Source organism: Pyxicephalus adspersus, chromosome 9, assembly GCF_032062135.1.
Source record: "Pyxicephalus adspersus chromosome 9, UCB_Pads_2.0, whole genome shotgun sequence".
Classification (NCBI taxonomy): domain Eukaryota; kingdom Metazoa; phylum Chordata; class Amphibia; order Anura; family Pyxicephalidae; genus Pyxicephalus; species Pyxicephalus adspersus.
In genome coordinates, this window is record NC_092866.1 from 11,844,192 (window position 1) to 11,862,309 (window position 18,118).

Below are 18,118 nucleotides of genomic sequence, written 5' to 3' on the forward strand. Positions count from 1 at the left end.
CATGTGTTTATGACTGTGATGTTGGTTTTTAATGCACATAAAATATTTTAGGACACTATTTGTTTCAGAATATTTTTTTCTTCATTTCCCTTCTCTAAAAACTGGTGCGTCTTATGGTCCAGTGCGTCTTATGGTCCGAAAAATACGGTAATAGGGTCACAATTTCCTCTCGCCATTTCCATTGCTTTTCATACCTCTGTTGATGACCTGTTGATCTGTTTTGAATTGAAAAATTATGGGGTATGGATTCCTTTCTTGCTATCATTTGATGGTGATGAGCTAATCAAAGACATCAATGTTGTTTCATGAGAAGTTGGGGAATTAATCCATGTATCTAATAGTAGCTGGAAGTACAGAGGGATACACTTTGCACCCCCAGTTAGATTTGGCAGTAAAGGCAGACATGAATATATGTTGGGGGAGGGTTAGCAGAGCGACCTCCCTACTTTTGTCCAGTATAGTCAAACAATTGCGTCACTTAAATCTTTCAGTGCCATAGAAATCAATCTGAGCAAAAGGAAAACATCCGGTTATACACAGGCTCTGATTTATTAAAGTTCTCCAAGGCTGCGGAGAATACACTTTCAACAGTGAAGCTGGGTGATCCAGCAAACCTAGAATATATCTGGTTCAGGATTCAAAACATTTGCTAGGAAATAGCAAATGACTTTGAAGAAATCCATTCCAGGTTTGCTGGATCACCCAGCTTCACTGATGAAAGTGTATTTTGTGCAGCCTTGGACAGCTTTAATAAATTAGGTCCATATTGTACAGCAGAATATTAGATTTGTTCTCTGCCTGTTCCCCCAGTCATTCTTACCTTGCTCACTCTAGCTAGTTCATACTGCAAGTCCTTTATGGCGTTGTTCTTGGAATCTAATACATCCTGTGTAGAGAGGAAAAAAAAGACATGTTTATTCATGTGGGGAAAGTGATATATGATAGAATACTGGCAGACATACAACATTCAAGCAGAGTTCCAAAAATTCTTCTTACAACTAAAGGAAAAGTAATCTATGGGAATTTTAAAGGGGCAATACCCACCTCAACTTATCACCTACCCTATGTCATACCCACTATAACCACTCACTGAATCCTCTGTAGATTAAAGCCCAGCTCCAGCCAAATTTTTAATTCTATGGGGAAAATTTAGACCTTCTGTCAATTATTTTTCTCCTGTGTTGCCACCAGAATATTTGCTCTAATTTTCCACCCCGGTGACACTACAGAAGGACAAAATATTAGGTCAAGAAGTGTCACCAGAGCTGGAAGGTGAAGATGACAATAAGAAAATTTTTGTACTAACCCTACCACACTCTAAAAGCAAATAATGTTTTGTTGCTGTCTATACCCCCACTGGGGGGGTATAGACAGCAACAAAGACTTCCCATCAATGATAACGTAGAAACATTAAAATCCAAAAGGAAATTCCAGTGTTCATACGCTATATGGCCAAAAGTATGTGAACTCCAAAACATCACACCTATCTCTATGACCAAATGTAAATTGACATATCTCACAATTATTGCGTTCCAGTGAAGGGTAATGTTAATGTTACAGCATACAAAGACATCTCAGACAATTGTATGCTTCCGGATTTGAAAAAGACCCCTTCCTGTTCCAGCATGACTGCCTACAAAGACAGCTTTATAAAGATATGACTTCATGCTCAATGTGGAGGAACTAAAATGGCCCACACAAAGCCTGGTTTGAGCCTCATGAACACCTGAGGTGAATGGGAAAACCACAAATAGTATTTTAGCTAAAAGAGCAAAAATTCTTGTACATACGGTCCTGAATACTGTGGAAAAGTTTCCTATAAGAGCAGAAGCCGTCATACCGATAAAGAGCAGGCTAGGCAGCTCCAATAATAATGTTTTAGAATGGAATGTCCAACAAGCTGATATAGGTGTGATGATTAACAATTCTTTGTGAATATAATGTACCTCTTAATATGTCAGGTTCATTTTAGTTCATTTATATGGCTGGATGATCGGTCAGGGTGCTTAGTGTTTCCCTTAACTAGTCAGCTATATAGGAGCAAGTGTGGAAGGGTGTTTTACCTCCTCCTAAGTTGTATCATCCTTCTTTACCCAGTTTTGCATTCCCATTGTTTTTTCCTAGTCATCTATGAATCTGCAACATACCTCTAGTTTACGGGTGACAGCAGTGAGGGCGGTGGGGTCCAGGTTGGAGGCTGCAAGCACTTCATTTAGCTGTGCTTCTTTCTTCTCTAGGGTGTCGCTGAGCACCTGTAACTTTCGCTCCAGCAGTAAATTCTTAAAGCCGCTCTTCTGCTGAACCTCCTGAATGGCGGCTGTAAACTTGTTGTACAGTTCATCACGTTCCACTTGTATCTATATTAGAAGTACACCAAAAGAACAATCCCTAAAGGGTTAGTTCACTTCAAGGAAAGAATAACCAAATGTCTTATTTTCTCATGCATCCTGATGGTGAGATCTGCAAGTTTGTGTTCACAGACCAGCACATGAACTGTAACATTTATAAGGAAAGTCTCCTCACCATTGTACTAAGAATCAGGATGAATTAGCATTAAAGGAGATTGTACATTAAGATTGTATGTGTTTGCTGCTTTAATTAGATCAGATGAAAAGGAGAACTCCCCCATCTTATGCTAATATGAATTTTTGTGTATAAAATCTTAGAAGCTTAAACTATGCCATTTAAAGATTTTATGATAGAGCCACCTATTGCCCAGATATCAATTTACACTGGTCAAAGGGTTTCACAAAAAAAAAACTGGTTGTGTCATTTAGGTGTACGTCAGTGGATAAAAAAAAAAAACATACAGTAGATCCCTGCAATACATACAGATTTCTCTAGGTTATATCTTTCTAACGATGCTGCAAGTGCAGGGAAATACTCCTTAATCTTGCCAGAAATGGAATAAATTCTGAAGTGAGCCGACAACCTTGCTTCTGCTGCCATTGAAATCTCAGAGTGTTGTAACCCCTGCCCAGTTCTCCTCTGGTGGACTACACAACACATCCTCATTTAGTTATCTACATAACTTAGGGGAAGCTATTGTTCAGAAAACTAAGAAGTGGGCTAATAACATTTCTTGGGATTCACAACACCAGAAGCAGAATTGAAAACCTTACATCAATAACAGATCACATTTTATATTTTATTGGATCAAACATTTGAAACAATACAATACATGTTGCATTGTTCTCTAATGTAATTGATTAATGTTTTGTTTGCAATCACTCATACCTAAATCAATCACAGATGGCTATGTGTACAGCCACTTTATGATCACTCACCAAAATGGAGCTTCTCACCCATTTAGGCTATGTATACACCTTCAATAATTGTCATTGGAAAGGATTTTTTATGATCCTTTCCAAGAACAAAAGACTGAAGGAGTGCTGTACATACAGCTCCATTCCGCTCTATGGGACAGGAGAGGGGAGAATGATGGAGCAGCACCCCACTGCGCTCTCTCCCCTTCACTTCCATCATTCGTGGATCTGCCAGGACAGATCCATGAACGACGAACACCATACACACATCAGATTCTCGTCCAATATCAGCCCTTTTCGGATGTGAATCATCTGACGTGTGTACGTAGCCTTAGGTTCTTCTGTCTTAATAGCTGTGGAGTCATTCCCAGCGTAGCCATCTATGCCCGAGTCCTAGAATATGTCATACTTAGCTGCGGAGTCACTCTCAGCGTGACCATCTAATGCCTGAACTCTATGATACATCAGCCTTGAAGTTGCACTCATTCAATAGTCACCTTCTGGAATCTTTGTTCTAACACCTCATGTTCCCATTTCAGATCATTTAGCTCCTTTTCTGTGGATTTCAAACGTGCTTTAGTACTCTGCAGGGAAAAAAGAAACAATTATTATAATCAATTATTTATATTCTGTCGTCCCCATGGTGAGGGCATTGTGACTTGACGCACAGTGACAGGAAGGTGTTTAGGGAGTGACAGGAGCTGAATGTGTCATGATAAGCCTTGCAGCTGTCAGGCAGATTCACATGTGTAGATCACATGTGTAAATAATGGGATGACACAGCTGGTGGTCTGAGCAGTGTTAAATGGGGGGATTAAGTCCTGAGATGTACAGAAGGTATTGGATTGTATTCTGTGTACCTACATTATGAAATTATTTTCATGCGTAAATACAGTTTTAATATTTTGTTATGTTTTAGAAACAGCGACCCCCTAATACGTGGAGGTTATGAAGAATCAATGCCGGCATGCTGTAACCAAGTTTAGTGCCATTCATTGTGTCAGGTAACTGTAAGTATAACGATATATAGGTCTTCTTTCAAGTAACTGTAGCAGTTTTACTTTCAAAACATGCAGTGTTGTAGGAATAATTTGTTATACTGTGCTTCACTACTTTAGAGATGACAATGATCACTAGCCAACATGGGTTTCTATGGGTTCATAGGTCTATGGGTTCCTGTACTTAGATGAAGTAGCTTTCTATCCCCCCATTCTGATTGACACTTCTTAGTAAGGCTGAAGCTTGTTCAGCCTGTCCTAACCCCACATACAGGTTCATCATTATCACTATCTTCCTCAATGGCCAACAGTAATGTTGAGAAGAATGGATGGGGTGTACAAGCATTAGCAGTAAGCACTTGAAACACCTACATTTTGTGTGATCTGAATGGCCTGGCATTCAGACAGGAGGAGGACACTGAAAATCACTGCATGAAAGTACGGGATTTCTGTTCTTCATACCTTGCAAGCAGCTTCTCTTTGATTGGTAAGCTGACATAGTCACTATATAGGAAGGGCAAGTGTTATAATTACTGGAAATGTAAGGGGTCCTTACCTAGCTGTTCCTTCTGGTAGGATATCATAAATTCTAGGATTAGATGGCAAGGAATACAAGTTCTTTGTAAGCTAGAACACCTTCTGCACATGTGTGTTTTACCTGTGTAATTAGCTGCCTGCCTGGAGCTCACCATTACCATTCTAACCGGCCAATATAAATTTAAATTTATATTTTATAATTAAATTTAAATTTCAGAGCTAGCACTTACAGCTAGAGATGTCTTGTCCTTTTCATAGTTGGCCAGTTGTCTCTGGAGTTCTGCCACCTCCTCTCGAGCCTTCTGTAGAGGTTCAGTCAGCCTGCGGTTCTGTAACTGGAGGTCAGCCATTTCCTTCTCAAGCCGGTCCTCCTTCTTCCGCATGTCCTCCATCTGCTCCTATGAGGGGGAACACAATAGGCTGTATCTGATGAAGAATTTAGATACAAAACGTCTCGAACCAAAGGAATAAGGCCCTATCTATTGCTACATGTAATCTAAATTAGTAAATTGGAGAAGGTAATTGTAAGAGTTTACATAAACCTTACAGTATTCTACTATACAGTAACTCTTTCAAGGTATAAATTGGGCAAGTCCATTGTTTTGATAGAATATCTTCAGTTCTATGAACCTGTATGCTGCACATTGCAGGATTACTGTTACAGGGTTTGACTATATAAGGCTGATATGTGGGAAGTGTAGGTAATCAGCTGATAGTGTAAAGTGATCCATATGTAATGTTTTTACATAAAATAAGGAAGTCAAGCATAACGAAACATATCCTGCTGAGCCTTACTTTCATTAAAGACATTCTAAAGATGGCTACACATCACAATCTGATTGCCCAACCTACCTAACGTAGTCCTGTAGTGACGGCTGCTATTGCTATTCTCCTTCTAAAAATACTACTAAATAATACTAAAAACTTAGACCTCTACCATGATGTGACATTTCTGTTTGGCCTGTAGCTCTATATATGCTGCCAGCGTAGGAAAAAGGTGACACCAATCTACAGTTGATAGTCTGGTTCTATGGGATTACTAAACAAAAAGGGAGTCATGTGCTGGAAAATTCTGTTCCCCACTATACTGTCTTCATTGTGAATACTTGATTATCAGCTTTTAAAAAAACTTTGTAATTTCGTTTTATTGTCTACTTTACTAAATAATGGAATTTATTCATCCTGTTTAGTTTACCTTAAGTGAGTTGATCAAAGCCAGATTATTAAGTGTGATGTCATTATAATAGTTTTTGATGTCACTGAAGGCCTTTTCATGGTTCTTCATTAATGTGTTGATCTGTCCATTTTTCCTCTCCTCAACCTCGTGAATCTCCGTCTTCCTGCGTAGATCAAGCTCATCTCGTAGAATGCGCATCTTCTTCTCATATTTGTTTTCAATTTCTGTAAATGGAATATGAGAGCTCACGGCATTAAAGCCAAAACTATGTATCTAGCTGTTTACCTGGTGGTACTATTGTACATGATTTATTTAAAAAAACAGAGTCAAAATAGGCCTGACCTGCTTCTTTGTATAGCTGAATTCTGCAATTTATAACTACTGCTGGTACAACCTAACACAAACCTTTCACTTGTCTCTCAAAATCATTCCTCAGTCGTGTGATTTCTTCATCTTGTTTCTGTCAGGAGAATAGGAATGTATTAGAAATGTAAAAGCAGAGAAAACAAAAACTCAAGAACCTTTTAAGATTTTGTAATGGCGGATTGCCTTGAAGAATAATGGGACAGACACATTTGCAGATGATATTTCAGTTTAGCGCCACTCCTTTTCACCTACCATTTTGATATTCTTCACCACCATCTCATTGGCCAGCTCCTGCTCTTTGATCTCCACCCGTAGTCCGCGCATGTCTTTACGCAGTAGGCTCTCCTGAGTGTGATGATCTTGTTGTGCCAACTTCATAGCCACGCTGCCCTCCGCTTTCATTTCTGAGATGTTGTTTTGATGCTCGTACAAGAGATGCTTCACTTTCTGTTTATATACCTGTAGAAGACAATGTAAAAAGAAAAAAGTGGTTATGTACCTTATTACAATGGAGCTAGAATCATTTTTTGCTTGTGAGCTAGGTAATGTGTAAGTGTAACATGTCCATGTATTTAATACTCCTCAGAGATCACAATGTCTTCATATGCTTTTCTCTCCAAATGGACATAGTCATCATCCAGGGTCACTAACTACTTCCTTGACTGAGATGCCAGCTCAGAAATATCACAATAATGTTAATTCCAGTATGGGTAATGGCTATGTTCATGCATGTTGGACACAGATTAACCCATGTGGCATAGTTTCACTTTACTACAAGGTTACAATGTTGCAATGTGTTCAAAAAGGGAGAGGAGACTGAGGAGATGCTTCCTCCTGCTTGAAGTAAAGTTATTACATCTTCTCAGCCTAGACAAAGCCACTAGAATTGGAGTCCTTTAGTCACACATGTGTAAGGGCTCAGAATACAGTACATCGCCTCAATAATATGTGATCATATAAGAATAACCTTGTGTATTGCTTGTAATTATAGATGTACATGAGGACAACCATATTTGTGCATTACATTTGCTTTCTGCACAAGAGTGCTTTACAGTTATCTCTCCTGCCTATCACCTTATGTTACTATATTTCTACCAGACATTGGGCCTGATTTATTAAAGCTCTCCAAGGCTGGAGAAGATATACTTTCATCAGTAAAGCTGGGTGATCCAGCAAACCTGGAATGGATTTCCTAAAATTCATTTGGTATTTGTTAGCAAATGTTTTTAAACGTGAACCAGATCCATCCCATGTTTGCTGGATCCCCCAGCTTCACTGATGAAAGAGTATCCTCTCCAGCCTTTATTAAATTGGGGCCATTGTTTGAGACTACATTGGCATTATCAATTCCCAGTTCTGCCCATCATCTGCAGCTTTTAATAACGCAAATGATGACTCCACTGAAAGATTCACAATAATTCAGAGTAACAAAATAACCAGAGAATCCTGCAGTGAGGCACTAACAGTGGGTCCTCGTAACACCACAGTATTCGATGAGGTTGTTGTTGCCCTTTAAGACTTTGTGCAGCTCTGCTGTTTGATTCCAATGTCTGACGGCAGAATGCTATTATGATTAATGGTATACCGACTTCATACGGCTAGCTCTGGATTGTACCCCGGGGAAGTTCCTTCTGTTTCCAGGAAAATGCTGACTTAAAGGAGAAGAAATTGTGTGTTGTCTGTGTCTCAGAAGCTAGCACTGAGATCAGCAAAGTAAGAAATGGAAAATCTGAATAGTGAATGTCCTTGGTTGCAGGTAGCAGCTGCTGGGAAGTCAAAGGATGCAGCAAGCAGCATTTCTGAAGCAAACTAATATATATAATATATATATATATATATATATATATATATATATATATATATATATATATATAAATGTGTGTGTGTGTGTGTGTAAATTGCCTACATTGCCAATATTCTGCTCTAGTCAAAAAAAGTTATTTTCTGAAGCCTGCTAGGAAACAGATACTTCTAGCACTGTGAATCTCCTAGGCCCCACAGCACTCAATGGCTCCTCTCACTGATCTGCACACTGCTGGTGTGTCTTCTTGACACATGGAGGTCAGCCAGAGGCACCAGTAACAACTAGGCAGCATGGTGGCTTAGTGGTTAGCATTCTGGCCTTTGCAGCGCTAGGTCCCAGGTTTGAATCTCGGCCAGGACACTATCTGCATGGAGTTTGCAAGTTCTCCCCGTTTGTGTGGCTTTCCTTCCAAAAACATGCAGATAGGTTATTTGGCTCCCTCTCAAATTGACCTTTGAGAGACAGCTAGTGGCATGACTATGGACTTTGTACAGCGCTACATAATATGTCAGCATTATATAAATACTGTGTAATAATAACATTAATAATAATAGTGTGGGCCCAGGGATTGACACTCCCAGAAGAACTATTTTTTTCTAGCAGACTTCAACAGAGAATTGCACTTGAATGGAGAAGCATTATTGTGCAGCAAAAGTGGCAAGTATTTCACTTTTTTCTGCTGTAGTGGATTCTGATTGGTTATTATGACTGAACCCCCTGCCCAGCCTTCTTAGGCCCCCTGCCCAGCCTTGATAGGCCAATAGGAGTATGGGGCTTAGCAGCAAACTGCAATACCTGTAACTGGAAGATCATTGCCTGGTAAATCTATATAAGAAGGGTTGTGATTGAAAAGTTTGAGAAGCACTGGATAGTACTAGATAGCACTGGCATTCTGGTCCTTCATGGTCATGCATGACAGGGTGGGCACTGATACACGACACCTATCACTCAATCTTAAAAGAGAAAGGACAACAAATTATTCTGGTTGTCTTAAAAAAGTAAAAATATAAAACTTTTACAGGTAGCCAAGTTAGGTGGCTACCTGTAAAAGTTTTATATTTTTACTTTTTAAGACAACCAGAATAATTTGTTGTCCGTTCTCTTTTAAGATTGAGTGATAGGTGTTGTGTATCAGTGCCCACCCTGTCATGCATGACCATGAAGGACCAGAATGCCGGTGCTATCCATAAAGGTTTGGAGGAATATGCTGATAAAGTGAAATAATTGGGATCTTCTCACCTTAATCTCCACCTGATGCCTCTCCTCCGCCTCCTCCATCTCTCGATCTTTGTTACGCAGTTCTGATTTCTTGTCTTCCAGCTGGCGCCGTGTGATCTCCCAGAAGGTGTGGATTTTGTCTCTCTCCAGCTGGAAGTAGTTTCTCTCCTCGCGTTCTCTGTCCAGCTCCTCCCGAAGGCGCACTATGTGCTCCTCCAGCTGCAAAGCAATTGTACAACTTCATGTTTAGCCTTTCTCTACCTTCCCACCCCTGAGGAACCCTTGGTATAATTTTCAGGAAAACCCTTAATAAAAACAATAACATCTACAGCTCATGGTATGTTATCATGTTCAGTAAGTTATGGGTATGATAATGGAAAGAGATCTTGGTGTACTTATGGTAGTCCAAGTAGCACCCCCCTGCTGTATATGACCAAACTATGGTAATATTATCCTTTAAAAGACCATCCCTTCAAAGGCTAACACCATATTGTCCTTCTAAGCAGACCTCAGTCACATTCCTATTAAAGAGGACCTACCTGTTCCTTGCTCATTTCTTCAGTAGATAATCCATCCACCAGTCCAGGGCTTTTCTTCCCCTTGGCGGACTTTGTTTTCTTCTCTCCCTTCTTCTTCTTTGGAGGCTGGATATTCATTTCAAAACAGGTCAGGTAGGTCAAATATAATTGTGCTTACAATGAGACATTTACTAAACACTAAGCGACTGAGTTCACGACCGCCATCAGACATTTCTGGGCCCCATAATAGGTAAACTTCCTGGGGCCCCAGGTCTAAAGGTTTCAGCATTTCAAAAGTCAAGTTCTCTTGATCAGGGTCCGGTACAGAAGTACCTCTTGTCCGGGCCCTGACTGATTCGACACCAAACAACCCCCCCCCCATTCCTCACTGCAATAATGGCCAATATTATTTATATCTTGCTCATCTTAAAAGGTTGCCATAACCATTCACATGATGATTGAACCATTCCTGTTAGTTCCCTTCCAGAAGTAGCTTCTATTTTAAAGGTGAACTAAAGCCGGCCAACTTACCTGTCCGTGTTCCAGCGTCGGCTGCCACCAGGGTGGATGACCTTTTTATATAATAAAAAAAATGTCTGTTTTACAAAAACAGTAAAGACTAAATGAGAAACCAATAGCTTCCAGGAATATATACGCAGTGCTCAACCCAGACATTTTTTTTGTCTGGGTGGGAAGAAATGGTAGGCGGGTGGTGGCCTCTGTATTGCGACTCAACTCTTTAGTAACCACCCAAAAACAGCCGGGTGGTTGCTGAAAAGTGCTGGGTGATGCACCCGGCTAATAAATACTGGAGAGAACATTGTATACGTCATGTATCCCAGGAAGCTTTGTGCTGCTCCTTCTGTGCATGGCTGAGATCAGGCTTGTGCAGAAGGAGCAGAACTAGGCTTTCCTCGCAATGTAACAAAAAATGCCAGTCTCATGCATGCGCAGGGAGATTGGCATATTTACATTTTTTAGGAGAAAACATCACCCGATCTCGCGCCTGGGGTGCCGGCTGATTCCTCTGCACCAGGAACAAAGAAAGAATCCAGTGATCGAATGCAATCCAACTGGAGAGGGATTCAGGGCTCTGCAAAAGTAAAAGTCTAATTTTTCTTTACATAAAAGTTCCACTTTAAACATCTTCTATATTGTACTTTCAGAGAAAATCCCAGCTCAGCAATTCAATACCTGCAAGGGTGAGTTCTAGAAAGCCATTATCCAATACAGGTAGTCCCCAAGTTACATACGAGATAGGGACTGTAGGTTTGTTCTTAAGTTGAATTTGTAAGTAAGGCAGAACAGGTACATTATTTTAATAAATGCAATTAGGACAGATGTTTGTCTCAACATATTATTAGGCAGCGTGGTGTCAGTTACTGTATAAAATCCTCACGGTGAGTTAATCACACGCAAAGGAAAAAAAATCTTTATGGAGCCTAGACATTCATTGAGTTCTGGAGCAAGCTGCGCTTTGATATGCAAAAAGAAACAACTGCAGAGTTTGTCTTGGTTAAATAAAGAGTTACAAACGGCTGCAGAAAAAGCTCAGTCTTAAAGATCGTCCATAACCGCAGCTGTGTTTAGCAAAAGATTTCTTCTGCAAGTCATGCAAACCACCCCGCCTCAAGCCTCCGTCCTGCACACAGCGAGCAGGGATGCCCTGTTCATATCTAGGAATCGTCCGTATGTTGGATGTTCTTAACCCAGGGACTACCTGTACGTGTATTTGGACCTTAACCAGCATTTACATGGAAGCTGGGCCTACTGCTGCCGGTTCCAGGGTGGTTACCCTGATCTTACCTTTACCGCTTACTGAGCCACTGACCTGGAACAAGCATGCAGCCAGTAAAGTCTGATCTGTTTATCCTGGGTTAGTGACTAAAGTAGTAAAATCAAGGCGACTGATCGCAGTCATCAAACCTGTAATGTTTAGACACACGCCAGCAATGGGTGATCCTGTGTTCAGATATATAATGGATACAATTCCTGCAGGATCAGCAATAGAAGATAGCTTTTATGTGTAATTCTAATAACCTTTACAAAGCTTTATCATGTTCTGATAGAAAGTCTAAATACTTTTAAAGCTTAATATGACTTTTTATGAACATCCTTGAAGGGCAGAAGGTTTGTTAGCATTCCAATGGGCCCCCTACGCCCCGGGGCCCCAGGCAGCTGCCCCGTCTGCCCTTACTTTAATTTGTTAAGAACAGAATTTAATATTTGTACCTACTCATTGGACGGACACACTATTCCCACTTATCCTTACGCTTCCTTTCCTAATATTATTATTGGCAGAAAAATCCTCTTTTTTGAGGCAATGACAGTCTATGGGTATTAAATTAGTTTACAATAAAGTCAGAACAATAACAAATGCCATTCATTGATATGAATAATAAACAGAAAAACCTAAAAGTCCCTCCAGTCACCCCCACACCCCTCCAGCTGTGACAGAGGTCCCTCCATACTATCCCAGCACATGGACTGCTGACCCCCTAGAACACTGAGCTTTGCAGGGGTTGCAGGCTGCACACAGCCCCCCACTTTGTACATTCCAGGCCCCCCCAGCTTTGTGTACATTGGCACTAAACACTTACCATGGTGGCTGCTCTTCATCCACTGACACAAATAACACAGTTACCTAGCAACAGCGAGAGAGTTCCGCGAGATTTAGTCACGGGATTTCCTGGGATGAGGAGGCGGAGTGATGACAGTGCGTCCTTAGCAACGCGGCAGGGGGTGGTATCTGCGATAGAGAACTTGGGAGAGCCAGCGAGCGCTGATAGATAGAAAGACGTTGAGAGACAGACTCAGCCCTCCTACCAGTGTGCAGGAAACGTCACGTGATTCAGCACTGCCTTTTTTTTTTTTTTTTTTACAGCATGGGTAATAAAGATGCGCGCACACTGAACACACTCTATCACCTGGCCACACCCGTTTAATCATATAAACCCACCCACTTAACCGAAAAACTCCGCCCACCTGTTCTTTTTTTCCTCCTGCAGATGGCTGAGATTAACCCCTTGTGATCAGCAGTGCAGCCCCAGCTCCTATCTGTTCCAGTTCTCAGACATTTAACCCTTTCCTCTTCTTCCAACAATCACGTGGCTAAAAATAAGTATTGCATTAGAGCTGTTGGTTTAAATAATGATCAAAAGGAAAATGCAAAGAAATAAAAAAAAATCACATAAAAAATTGTATTTGTTGTGCACAGATCAGTAATGTCAAAGTGTAAACCTGGAAGTCAGTGCAAATTCCTACTTTATATTGTCAGTCATTGGAAATAGTTGGGTGTATTGCCCCAGTATAAATGCCCCAGCTACACGGGGGGGGGGGGGGGTAATATTAATTCCCCGTTACATTGGGGGTTAGTAAAAAAAATGCCCCTATCATAATATATTATTAGTTGTGTGGGCCAGACAGGCTAAATATAAAGAGAATGAAGTTGTAAAAAAAATAATATGCCATATTGACCAAGTCAGGGGAGTTCAATCCTAATACATTGATGACATTCAGTGAAGGGCCCCTATTTAGTGGGGTCATTGGTAAATGGGTCTCTGTTCATAGGGATCCATGGTAAATGGGCCCCTACACCATTGGAATGCCTGATAAATGGTTCACTGGGGTAATTGGTAAATGGGCCCCTTTACATTGGGGTAACTGGTAAATTGGCCCCTGGGCATTGTGTCAATGGCAAACATTTCCTTATTTATTGTTGTCAGTGGCAAATGGGCCCTTGTTTATTGGTAAATGGGCCACCATCCATTGGGGTCATTGGTAAATGGTTCCCTGCTCACTGAGGTTATTGGTAAACAGTTCCCTGTTTATAGAGGTCTATGGTATATGGGCCCCTATACTTTAGGGTCATTGATAAATTAACCAATGTCCATGGTGGTTATTGGTAAATGGGCCCCCTTTTATTAGGGTCAATGGTAAATGGGCCTTTATACATTGGAATAACTGGTAAATGGTTCCCTGTTCACTGGGGTAATTGGTAAATAGGACCCTATACATTGGGGTCATTGGTAAATGGTTCCCTACTCACTGGGGTCATTGGTAAATGGGCTCCTATACATTGGGGTAACTGGTAAATGGGCCCTTGTTCATTTGGGTCATTGGTAAACAGACTGCTGTTCATTGTGGTAAGTGATAAATGGGCCCTTATACCTTGGGGTAATTGGTTAATGGGCTCCTGCTCATTAGGAGCATTGGTAAAGGGCCACTCTTCATTTGGGTCTATTGTAAATGGGCCCCTGTTCACTGCGGTAATTAGTAAATGGGTCCCTATACATTGGCTGTCACTGGTTAATAACCGGAATTCTTCTGGACCTGCTGATTCTTGCACCCTGTGCTGCGGGACTACAAGGGTATTTTCTGGTACTGGTCACAGAAACCCAAGCAGGGTAGTTTTATTCCTCTGAAGTTCTGGGACTTGTTTAGGTGGGGGAAGCCCCCTTTTATAGGGGGCCCTAGGACCTCAGAGGCCCCATGCTGATTCTTCACTTCCTGTCCTATAAATGCAACAGGAAATAGGAAGTGAGAGGAATCTCCTTTCTGTTGTCACCGAAACAGTGCACCACATTGGACGCCGTGCCCTTTATTCCTTTTTCCACCTCCCGGAGGCCCCATGTGTCATAGGAGAACAGAAGGAAAAGCTGGATCTCTGACAAAAAGTGAAGATACACAGACAGTTCTCACCATCTTTTCACTATTTAAAATTATAAATTCTAGCTGTAAATAGTCTTTAAAGCTCCATTAGCCCTGCCCCCGAGGTTCTCTGTAGATGAATTTTACATATCCCTCCTGCAGGACTGACCTGGGATTTTGGAGGGAGAACATGACACTGATACCAATTGTTTTTGGAGGTAAAGGGGGTAAGGCATGGGAAGGAAACAATACACTGACTACTAATGTTTTGGGGGGCAAGAATTAATAATGCTTTGGAAGGGTACTGACTACAAACACTTTGATACAGACAATACACTAATCACTAATGGTGTCTGGTGAGGGAGACAATACTCTTACTGGGAGGGAGGCAGACTATTACTGACTATTAATTCTGTGCTGCTGAGGGAGGGGGGACACTCTGACTATTAATTCTGTGCTGATGAAAGAGGACAATACATTGATTTATATAGGTGAGACAATTCATTGACTAATTCTTTGTAAAACAGGGGGTAAATACTGACCTCAAATGCTTTATGGGATGCTCAGGGGTGAGGCAATGACACCAGCCATTCACAGTTTTCATCTAGTTTGAGTGACATCCAGTGGCATGGGAGAGGTACTACATGGGGCAGCTCCAGATTGAAGATCAGTATTTAAAGTAGAACTAAACCCATCTCCCTTCACCTTCTCAACAGCACTGGCATCTTTGCCCAGTTTTCATCTAAATTTAAGATTTTCACTCATCCTATTTGTCCAGGCCACAAAGATATAACTCTTGCACATGCACACAGAAGTTTGGTTGCTCCGTTACATTATAGATTATAACTCTTTATTGTAACACATGCAATGTTATCCCACCTCTATGCAATTTGTAAAGCACGCACTGTGTCCCTTTCCCTTCCATTGTCGTCTTTAAATGAGACTTCAGCTGCCTGGTATGGGCACAAAGTTAAGCAGCGAAAATCTAATTTGAGATGAGAGTATGATGGATTTTATGGGAATTTTTCAAACAAGGAAATGAAAAGAGAGAGCAGAACAGCTGATCCCTGGAAAGCGACACCATGCAGCCACCAGTGCGAGGGGATTACGCTATTTATACCCGCTTCTCCCTCTGATGAATAAGTGATGGGCTGCAGATCGCTCTCAGCTTCTCCTTTAATTAATACAGAAATTATTGGCGGCTTGTGAGCCTGGCACACATCCTGATGGTTGGGCTGAGATTTGGGAAAAATACAACTGCTCCATTTTTTTATGTCTGTATCTTATCATTTGAAAATGTTACTTTGTATATTATCTCCTCTTTTACATCCAGGTATTTCAAAGAGACATCTAATCCATGAACTGCTGCTCAGGGACCATGTTACTTTATAAATATTATAATATAATATACAGTATACAGGTAGTCCCTGGGTTACATACGAGATAGGGACTGTAGGTTAGTTCTTAAGTTGAATTTGTATGTAAGTCGGAACAGGTACATTACACTGGGATACAATTTTGAACAAATCTTTAGTTGACTTTAATTTTTAGGCTTATTTACACTAAAATAGGTATGCTGCTTCTGAAAGTGCAGTTAGTTTTCTTCTATCAAGTCAGTTTTTTTTCTACCACTTATATTATTGCAATTACTGTAGCGTGGATTTGTATAGGCTATTCATGTAAACACAAGACAGTGGTCAGAGGTTGTGTGCTGCTCTACGTAGTGAATAAGCAAAATTTATTTTTCTACTTGCACACATATTTCCTTTCTTTCAGATCATGTCTGTCTCTGCTGTTTCTAGTTGTAAGTTCCTAAACAACCCTGATTCATTTTGTTATATCTGTGGCAGTTTCACCATTCCCAGTCAAAGGGCGAACATCAGCACATTTGTAGAGCAAGCCTACTTGGCATATTTCAAAATTAAACTTGGTGATCAAGATCAGTCTTGGGCCCCTCATAAGGTGTGCAGGGTGTCGAGGATTTACGGATGTGGACAAAGGGAACATGTGATAAGATGCCATTTGGTATACCTATGGATTGGCGAGAGCCAGGAGATCATTTCAGTGACTTACTTTTGTATAATGAAAACTTCAGGATATAACAAGAAATGTAACATAGAGTATCCTAGTCTACCATCGGCTATACGCCCAGTGGCTCATTCAGATGAAATCCCAGTGCCGGTTTTCCTTACACTACCCTCTCTTGAAGAACATGAGTATGGTGATGAACTAGGTGACAACAATGATGGACTTTGAAATTGAAGAGGACTCTGTAAGGGGTTTGATCAGCATGAGTACAGTGATTTGGGACTATCGAAGAAGGTTTCAGAACTCCTAGCATCAAGACTGCGTGAGAAAAACTTACTTGCAAAAGGAACAAAGGTATCGTACTTTTGAACCAGAGAAATTGCATTTCTGCAGTACTTTAGAACAGACAGTGGCTTTGTGTATTGCCATAACATACCTGGTTTATTGGAGGAATTGGGAATTCCAATCTATAACTCAACTGAATGGCGAATATTCATTGATAGCTCAAAGCAGAGCTTAAAGTGTGTCTTCCTTCACAATGGCAATATATTTGGGTCAGTCCCAATTGGCCTTTCAGTTTTTCTTTGTGAAGAATATGCAAACATAAAGAGAGTTATATCACCAACACAATTGGGTCATCTGTGTTGACCTTAAAATGTTATGCTTCCTTCTTGGTCAGCAATGCGGGTACACCAAGTATCCCTGTTATCTGTGCATGTGGGACAGCAGAGCTCGTGAGAGGCATTGGGTGGAAAGGAATTGGCCTCCAAGATCTGCTCTAAAACCAGGTGATCCAAACATTCTACATGAGCCACTTGTTGATAGAAAGAATATTATATTCCCGCCTCTGCACATGAAACTGGGTCTGATGAAGCAGTTCGTTAAAGCTTTGCCAACTGAAGGAGATGTTTCATGTACCTCATTTTGGCATTTCCTAGCCTGTCATTTGAAAAAATAAAGGCCGGTGTGCTTTATGGTCCACAGATTCGGCAGCTCATCAAAGATGAACATTTCATCAGGACAGTGTCAGAAGTCGAAAAGAATGCTCGGTTATCATTCAAAGCCATTGTCAAGGACTTTCTTGAAAAGACACCAGCAAATAATTACACAAAAATTGTGCAGAAACTCTTGGTGAGCTACAAAATGCTTGGTTGCAATATGAGCATCAAGGTGCATTTTCTGCATAGCCATCTTTCTAACTTCCCAGAAAACCTTGATGCAGTCAGTGATGAGCAAGGTGAACAATTCCACCAAGATTTGAAGGTCATGGAAGGACGGTATTAGGGTGGATGGGATGTACATATGATGGCTGACTATCGTTGGAGCATCCGGCGAGATTGTCCTAACACTGAACACTCCAGGAAAACTATAAGCGTAAATTTTTACCTCAATCGCAGATAAGATACAGACAATGACACAGGAGGAGGACAGGACCCTGCCCAGAGGAGCTTACAATCTAAGAGAAAGGATAAGTAGCACTGTGTAAAAAAAAAAGTCAACCATTTCCATGGGGTGTACTTACTTATGACTGCAAGATTTTAGATGGTAACAAGTTA

At 40.9% G+C, this 18,118-nt stretch overlaps 1 protein-coding gene across 1 annotated transcript in view; it reads right to left on the reverse strand.

The window, feature by feature from the left end:
• Window positions 1-12,608, reverse strand: part of GAS8 (growth arrest specific 8) — a 21,389-nt gene extending 8,781 nt beyond the window's left edge. The window contains exons 1-10 of the mRNA XM_072422596.1: window positions 12,485-12,608; window positions 9,906-10,010; window positions 9,388-9,585; window positions 6,597-6,803; window positions 6,384-6,438; window positions 5,997-6,202; window positions 5,032-5,199; window positions 3,764-3,850; window positions 2,148-2,357; window positions 821-886 (exon numbers count right to left, since the gene is read on the reverse strand). Of these exons, the coding sequence (XP_072278697.1) occupies window positions 821-886; window positions 2,148-2,357; window positions 3,764-3,850; window positions 5,032-5,199; window positions 5,997-6,202; window positions 6,384-6,438; window positions 6,597-6,803; window positions 9,388-9,585; window positions 9,906-10,010; window positions 12,485-12,487 (1,305 nt within the window). The 5' untranslated portion in view covers window positions 12,488-12,608. The remainder of the gene's footprint in view (window positions 1-820; window positions 887-2,147; window positions 2,358-3,763; window positions 3,851-5,031; window positions 5,200-5,996; window positions 6,203-6,383; window positions 6,439-6,596; window positions 6,804-9,387; window positions 9,586-9,905; window positions 10,011-12,484) is intronic.
• Window positions 12,609-18,118: the final 5,510 nt, after the last annotated feature.